Here is an 8009-nt window from a genome sequence, read left to right as displayed (position 1 = left end):
TATTCATTTAATTTATTTATTTATAGAGCAGGCACCTGCTGATGAATATTCCCACCTGAGGTGCCTGCTCTTGCTGTTATCAGTGACAGCAGGCATAGGCTGATGGGAGTAGTATTCACATCAGCTGATGCCTCTGTGGCCGGCGGCAAACTTTTTGCTGCCTGTCACAGTTACTGGCTCACGCAGCTCACTCTCTGACCGGTGGTGATTAGCTGACTTTGCGCTAATCATAGGTAGTGCTTGCCGTGCTGTCATGCAGATGACAGCATGGAAAAAAATTAAAGGTCGGGAACGCTATTCATCAGAATGGGGTTTCGGTATCATTCTGGTACCCGACTCAAACTTTTTAAAAATATCCAAACATCCAGGGGTTCATTCATCCCTAGCGATAGCCATTTAGGAATTAGTTTAATCTTCCATAGTTTTTTAATGCACTTTTTAGGAAACAGCTTTCAGTCATATAGTATGTTAATCTGTTAAAATTTGCCATTGAGAAAATCTTTTGAAGGGTATATTACTCTGTGCTTCCTAAGTGTATGTTACCTCAACTGGGAATAAAAATCTAGTACAAATGAATAATTCAGACATGATACTTAGACTGCTCATGTACAAAACATCAATGTCTGCAGTTCAGTATATTTACTATGGTAATCGCATGAAACAGCATACATTAAGCTCTAGCTATACTGAAGAGGTTTTGACACTGCAGTTTACAAACTTTGGCAACACATGCAAGCAGTTTTATCAGTATACATACTTTAGTGATAAATTAGTAGAGAAATCCTGTACCATTTACAATAGCAATACCATAAAATAAGAAATCTGAAGTTATAAAAATATACAAGGTATATAGATTGCTTCATAAATCACAATTGTACTACATGCACAGTTATGAAAATGGATATTCATAAACAGATGTAAATAATTAGATATTATACATACAGTAGAAGTATACTAAATTGTTGTAATATACAACTTGTACATATATTTATAGTATATGAGCATTGGTAGATAGAAATCGTGAAAAAACACAAGCAGGCTTGCTCAAAAGGTGAAACAAATTGTCTTTGAGGTTTATTCACACAGTGTAAAATGATGTTGCAGAGAACTGCATAATGACTGAATACTGAATAGCAGCAGAAATATGTTTTTCCCCACAGTTTTATCACAATTCTAAATTCCTGTTTAATTAACATGATCACAGTAAAACCATGGGAAACAAGGTATTCTGCACCATGTAAATACACAATTATGATGCTCACTACACTGATGTCCTAATTCAGAACATCTATGGCTAAATATCCAGTGTACTGCACAGCGTCCTTTCAGCATTATTTTATTTTATATGATAATGAACTTGGATTGATCTAAGCTAAGAATCAGAGAGCTTTCAGCTGAGCCAATTTTCAGCCCCTTTTCAATAAGAGCTTTTCCAGCATTTGGCATTAATGGAGCTGTCCAAAGCTGAACAATTGATGACTTCTCCATAGAATATGTCATAAATATGAGATCAGAGGGGCAACTCCCACCAATCAGCTGAAATCTGCACTGACAGGGGCTAGATATGGGATATGTAAGATATATTGGGCATAACACATCAGCTCTGTACATTGATTATAGGTAGTGATGAGGGAATATACTCGTTACTCGAGATTTCCCGAGCAAGCTCGGGTGTCCCCCGAGTATTTTTTAATGTTCGGAGATTTCGTTTTCATCGCCGCAGCTGAATGATTTACATCTGTTAGCCAGCTTGATTACATGTGGGGGTTGCCTGGTTGCTAGGGAATCCCCACATGTAATCCAGCTGGCTAACAGATGTAAATCATTCAGCTGTGGTGAGGAAAACTAAATCTCCGAGCACTAAAAAATACTGGGAGGACACCCGAGCATGCTCGCGAAATCTCGAGTAACGAGTATATTCTCTCATCACTAATTATAGGCAATTGTCAAGTTCTGCTGATAATCTCACATTCAAATGAAACACAAGAGAGTATTTGCCATCAGCCTCTAAGGTATGTACTGGGCTACTATGTTCTGCCCCATGCATCACTTATATACGGAAACTGCAGATTTCACCTAATCGGTGGGCAGGGTTGCGAACCATTCAGAAATTCCAGGACAGTTCATAAAAACAGGGCACTTTTTGGGCACATTTTTGCCAAGTCCGTAACAATTTTTTTTTTTAAAGGGAACCTGTCACCCTCCCAGGCATTTGTAACTAAAAGAGCCATCTTGTGCAGCACTAATGCTGCATTCTGACAAGGTGGCTCTTTTAGTTATTGTTCGTTGCACTGCAGAAATAATCGCTTTTGAATTTGGTCCCTCATACCTGTGAAATCGCCAGGAAGGCAGGTCTTTCCCCCCTCATCCAGACACAACACAGCCGTCAGTCTGCGAGAAGGGTGCCGCCTCCTCGGCGTTATTCAGTTGTCCAGGCGTCTGCCTGCGCGGTCATATTCTGCCTTGGGCATGCGCAGTTTGTGCTGCCCAACAACTGACATCACTTGATGTCTTGTTTACTGCGCCTGCATGCACGCGTGGCCCGAGATCCCATGGCTGCATGCAGGCGTAGTAAACAAGACATCAAGTGATGTCAGTTGTCGGACAGAGCGAACTGCGCATGCCCAAGGCAGAATATGACTGTGCAGGTGCCTGGCAACTGAATAGTGCTGAGGAGGCAGCGCTCTTCTCGCAGAGTGATGGCTGGGAGGCATCTGGATGAGGGGGAAAAGACCTGCCTTCCTGGCGATTTCACAGGTATGAGGGACCAAATTCAAAACCGATTATTTCTGCAGTGCAAAAAACAATAACTATAAAAGAGCCACCTTGTCAGAATGCAGCATTAGTGCTGCACAAGATGGCTCTTTTAATTACAAATGCCTTAGGGGGTAACAGGTTCCCTTTAAGGAGTTAAGGCATCCGTTATTCTTTTAAAGCTGAACAACCCTATACAGATTATACTGATGATAATTACAGTCAAAACACAGTTTACAGTGAATACAGATAATTTCATTATTTTAGAATTATGGCCTGTAGACATGTAAAAAAAATATTGTCTGTAAGTAATTTTTTGTTAAGCTGTTTAGAAAAAATAAAGAAGTCAAGTTGGCAACCCTGTCGCTGGGTTTGCAAAATGTCAGATCTCATGTGGATGGCCAATTATAAAGTCCTAGAAAAATTTTTAAGTCCAGGTACATGTTATCTCATTTCACTCAATGGTTGATGAGTACAAAATCTGACAATCCCTTTTTTTACAAGATGACAGAGCATGTGAAAATTTGATTTGACATGTTTTTTTCAGACATATTAGTGGCAAATTTTGTTATGATTTGTTATGCTCATGTTGCCCTTAAATTAATTATATTTCTTCTCTGAAGGGAAAGCAAGACATTGCCATGGTAGCTTTATATAAGCTCTCATTCAATTTCTGCATTGATGTTGCTGACTTTTACTATTATCGCTCTGAAGCAAAGCTTTTCTTGTGACATTAGCTTGTCCTAGCATTACACATTGGTAGGTTGTGTACAAGTGTTCTGACAGTTGTTGACTGGTCCATTAATCTCCTTGACCTGTAACTGTTTCTTCTTGGCTTGATAGGCTACAGAAACTTCAGGGTGTATAGAATCCATCCTCTGTTCACATTTAAAAGTAGTGATGAAAGCCGTTCTGTAATTGTTATTCATCCACCCATAAAGGATTGGGTTGGCAAATGTAGAACACATTGCAATCACATGGAATATTGTATAAATGAATTTATACTCATTCAAGTCCAAGACTTTGCTGTCAATGTCACTTGCAAGTTGAAATGCATGGAAAGGCAGCCAGCATACTGCAAACACCACTACTACAGCTACCAACATCTTGGTTGTCTTACGCCGTCTTTGGTGATAGTGGTCATTACCACCCCCTGGACTTACATGGTTCTTTAGTTTGGTCCATATTCTTACATAAGCGTAAGATATTATGGCCAGGGGTAAAATGTATTGAATCAACAACATTGAAATGCTGTATATAGTACTGTAGTTCAGATGTCCTCCAGGCCACCGCTCTGCACACACTTGAATTTGAAAATCTTGTGTAAAAACGATAAGGGAGTACTCTTTGAAAATTGCCAATGGGCTAGCAAGTACAGCACTACAAGCCCAAGTCATGCCTATGATAATGAAGCAAATTGTTGTTGAAATTTTGCTCTCTAGATGGTACACAATGCATCGATGTCTGTCAAGGGCAATTACCATTAGGGTCACTGTTGATACTTGCACTGCCAAGCCTTGCGCATAAGTCACTAAATGGCACAACACTGTTCCAAACTTCCACTCATCCAGAAGAGTGTAAACCAATGTGAACGGGAGACACAAAGTGTTCACCATTAGGTCAGCCACTGCCAGATTGACTATGAAATAGTTTGTGACAGTACGCATTGTCTTAAACTTGATTACAACATAAATTACAAGGGTATTTCCTATTACCCCCAGAAGGATAATGGAACAGTATGCCAAGATTAGTATCACCTGGACGCCCAGGAGTTTTGTAATATCAATAAGCTCAGGTTTCGGGAGCAAATCATTGTAAGGCGTTGTGAGCCCAGGCACATAATGTAGCGTATCCATGTCCATTTTGATATCCATAGTACTATTTTCTTCTTTCCCAGAAATAATCATTCCAATCTTCATCGTGCAGTTTTCTTCTCTGCAGAAATGAAAAGCCCTATAAAAAATCATAGGCCATAGTTATTATACAGCTAAAAAGTCATGCTCTAAATGCAATTATTCAGTTTAAATGATAGAGGTCAGGTTTGAAAACGAGATGAAACTATTGACAAGCAGGTAATTAAAATCCTCAGAATACATTGTAGGAAAGTGCCATCAAGACTGGAACATGGGGTATAATTAACCTTACCCATGAACTATAATATCTCACTATAGTGAAAGAAACCTCACTCTGCAGGATATGAGACACTCATTTATCACAAAGTAGCATAATTTCCTGTGTTCTAAAATATTTGCACAGGCTGGGCTTGATCACAGAGGACGTAAGGCTAGTGGAAACCGAAGCAAACAGAGAAGTGGATGCCAGAAACATATCTAAAATACTTTTTTGATTCTCTTTTTTCAAAGTATAAATAAAACTTAGTAAAAACTGGGACCCCCCTACTGAGCTTCATTCATCTCAGTATAAGGTCGGCGTCACACTCAGCATATGAAAATACGGTCCGTTTGTCATTGAGACACATATATATATATATATATATATATATATATATATACTGTATTTACACTCACCGGCCACTTTATTAGGTACACCTGTTCAACTTCTTGTTAACACTTAATTTCTAATCAGCCAATCACATGGCGGCAACTCAGTGCATTTAGGCATGTAGACATGGTCAAGACAATCTCCTGCAGTTCAAACCGAGCATCAGTATGGGGAAGAAAGGTGATTTGAGTGCCTTTGAACGTGGCATGGTTGTTGGTGCCAGAAGGGCTGGTCTGAGTATTTCAGAAACTGCTGATCTACTGGGATTTTCACGCACAACCATCTCTAGGGTTTACAGAGAATGGTCCGAAAAAGAAAAAAAATCCAGTGAGCGGCAGTTCTGTGGGCGGAAATGCCTTGTTGATGCCAGAGGTCAGAGGAGAATGGGCAGACTGGTTCGAGCTGATAGAAAGGCAACAGTGACTCAAATCGCCACCCGTTACAACCAAGGTAGGCCTAAGAGCATCTCTGAACGCACAGTGCGTCGAACTTTGAGGCAGATGGGCTACAGCAGCAGAAGACCACATCGGGTACCACTGCTTTCAGCTAAGAACAGGAAACTGAGGCTACAATTTGTACAAGCTCATCGAAATTGGACAGTAGAAGATTGGAAAAACGTTGCTTGGTCTGATGAGTCTCGATTTCTGCTGCGACATTCGGATGGTAGGGTCAGAATTTGGCGTAAACAACATGAAAGCATGGATCCATCCTGCCTTGTATGGAGCATCTTTGGGATGTGCAGCCGACAAATCTGCGGCAACTGTGTGATGCCATCATGTCAATATGGACCAAAATCTCTGAGGAATGCTTCCAGCACCTTGTTGAATCTATGCCACGAAGAATTGAGGCAGTTCTGAAGGCAAAAGGGGGTCCAACCCGTTACTAGCATGGTGTACCTAATAAAGTGGCCGGTGAGTATATATTTAATTCAGCGTGAGATATGTGAAAAGCCGGTAATTCATAATTCAATTGCCAGCTTTTTCTTTCTCCTTCACAAACCCGACAGGATATGAGAAATGGTTTACATACAGTAAACCATCTCATATCCCTTTTTTTGCATATTACACACTACTAATGTTAGTAGTGTATATGTGCAAAATTTGGGCGCTGTAGCTTGTAAAAAAAAGGGTTAAATCGCGGAAAAAATTGGCGTGGGCTCCGGCGCAATTTTCTCCGCCAGAGTGGTAAAGCCAGTGACTGAGGGCAGATATTAATAGCCTAGAGAGGGTCCATGGTTATTGGCCCCCCTGGTTAAAAACATCTGCCCCCAGCCACCTCAAAAAAGGCACATCTGTAAGATGCGCCTATTCTGGCACTTGGCCACTCTCTTCCCACTCCCGTGTAGCGGTGGGATATGGGGTAATGAAGGGTTAGTGTCACCTTGCTATTGTAAAGTGACATTAAGCCAGACGAGGGTCTTCAGGTGGATTACCAGTATAATAAAATATTACAACACTGTGTCTTTATTTCATTAAAATACTTTTAAATAATATGTGTGTTTTTTTTAACCAATCAATTATGACACCTCTCCATTATTAACCTGGCTTAATGTCACCTTACAAAAGCAAGGTGACATTAACCCTTCATTACCCCATATCCCACCGCTACAGGAGAGTGGGAAGAGAGAGGCTAAGTGCCAGAATAGGCGCATCTTACAGATGTGCCTTTTCTGGGGTGGCTGGGGGCAGATGTTTTTAGCCAGGGGGTGTCCTATAACCATGGTCCCTCTCTAAGCTATTAATATCTGCCCTCAGTTACTGTATTTCCCACTCTGGCGGAGAAAATTGTGCGGGAGCCCACGCCAATTTTTTCCGGGATTTAACCCTTTAATTTAATATCTAGAGCCCCCAAACTTAACACACATACATTTCTTACATTAGTAAAGAGGAATATGTAATAAAAGAAGGGATATGAGATGCTTTACTGTATGTAAACTATGTCTCATATCATGTCGGGTTTGTGAAGGAGATAGGAAAAGCCGGCAATTGAATTACCGGTTTTTCTGCTATCTAGCGCTGTATTAAACATAAATATATATATATATATATATATATATATATATATATATATATATATATGTATGTGTCTCACTGACATATATATATATATATATATATATATAGACTGTATATATGTTTTTAAGAATATTTGAGCCGATGGATCCATGATATGTCCATTTTGCAAGCCTGCGCAAAAAAATCGCCGTACGGAAGCCATAAGGATGCCATACGGATGACACACGGATAAATTTGTGCGTAAAAATCGCATCCTCGCATTGAATACGGAACAGTGTTTTGGGACAATTACTGCGTATTACGGCCGTAAAAAACGGACCGTATTTTCATACGCCTAGTGTGACGCCGGCCTGAGAGTTACCTGCCAGTTCATGTTTTAGTGGTCGGTAGTGCATTCATCTGTTATAGGCATTGACATGACTATGTAATAGACTCCCATAGCTATCAACTTACTAGAGTTTCCCAAGAGTTACCCGTATTTTATAGCTCCCATCACTCAGTCACACTGTCACCATCGCCATTCACCCAACGAGACAATCAGAAAATATCTTGAAATAACTTACACCGATTCCTTAGTGGCTTCAGACATCATGTGCCCAGTGATATTTTCCTAGGTTCTCTCATGCTAGAGCCCCTCTTCTTTTCATGGTAATGAAGTTTTCTAAAAAAAAACAAAAACAAAAGGATATTGACTAATAGAAATATAGAAATTGGTTGTAAATGTCATGAAGTGTAAGG

The 8009-nt window shown here is 40.1% G+C and overlaps 1 protein-coding gene across 1 annotated transcript in view; it reads right to left on the bottom strand.

The window, feature by feature from the left end:
* Positions 1 to 2865: 2865 nt before the first annotated feature.
* Positions 2866 to 8009, bottom strand: part of NPY2R (neuropeptide Y receptor Y2) — a 115896-nt gene continuing 110752 nt past the window's right edge. The window contains exons 2-3 of the mRNA XM_077268637.1: positions 7835 to 7932; positions 2866 to 4707 (exon numbers count right to left, since the gene is read on the bottom strand). Coding sequence (XP_077124752.1) covers positions 3504 to 4707; positions 7835 to 7863 — 1233 coding nt within the window. The 5' untranslated portion in view covers positions 7864 to 7932 and the 3' untranslated portion in view covers positions 2866 to 3503. The remainder of the gene's footprint in view (positions 4708 to 7834; positions 7933 to 8009) is intronic.

Source organism: Ranitomeya variabilis, chromosome 1 (assembly GCF_051348905.1).
Source record: "Ranitomeya variabilis isolate aRanVar5 chromosome 1, aRanVar5.hap1, whole genome shotgun sequence".
Classification (NCBI taxonomy): Eukaryota; Metazoa; Chordata; class Amphibia; order Anura; family Dendrobatidae; genus Ranitomeya; species Ranitomeya variabilis.
The sequence above is the reverse complement of the archived record's forward strand: the minus strand, read 5'-3'. Positions and strand labels throughout refer to the sequence as shown.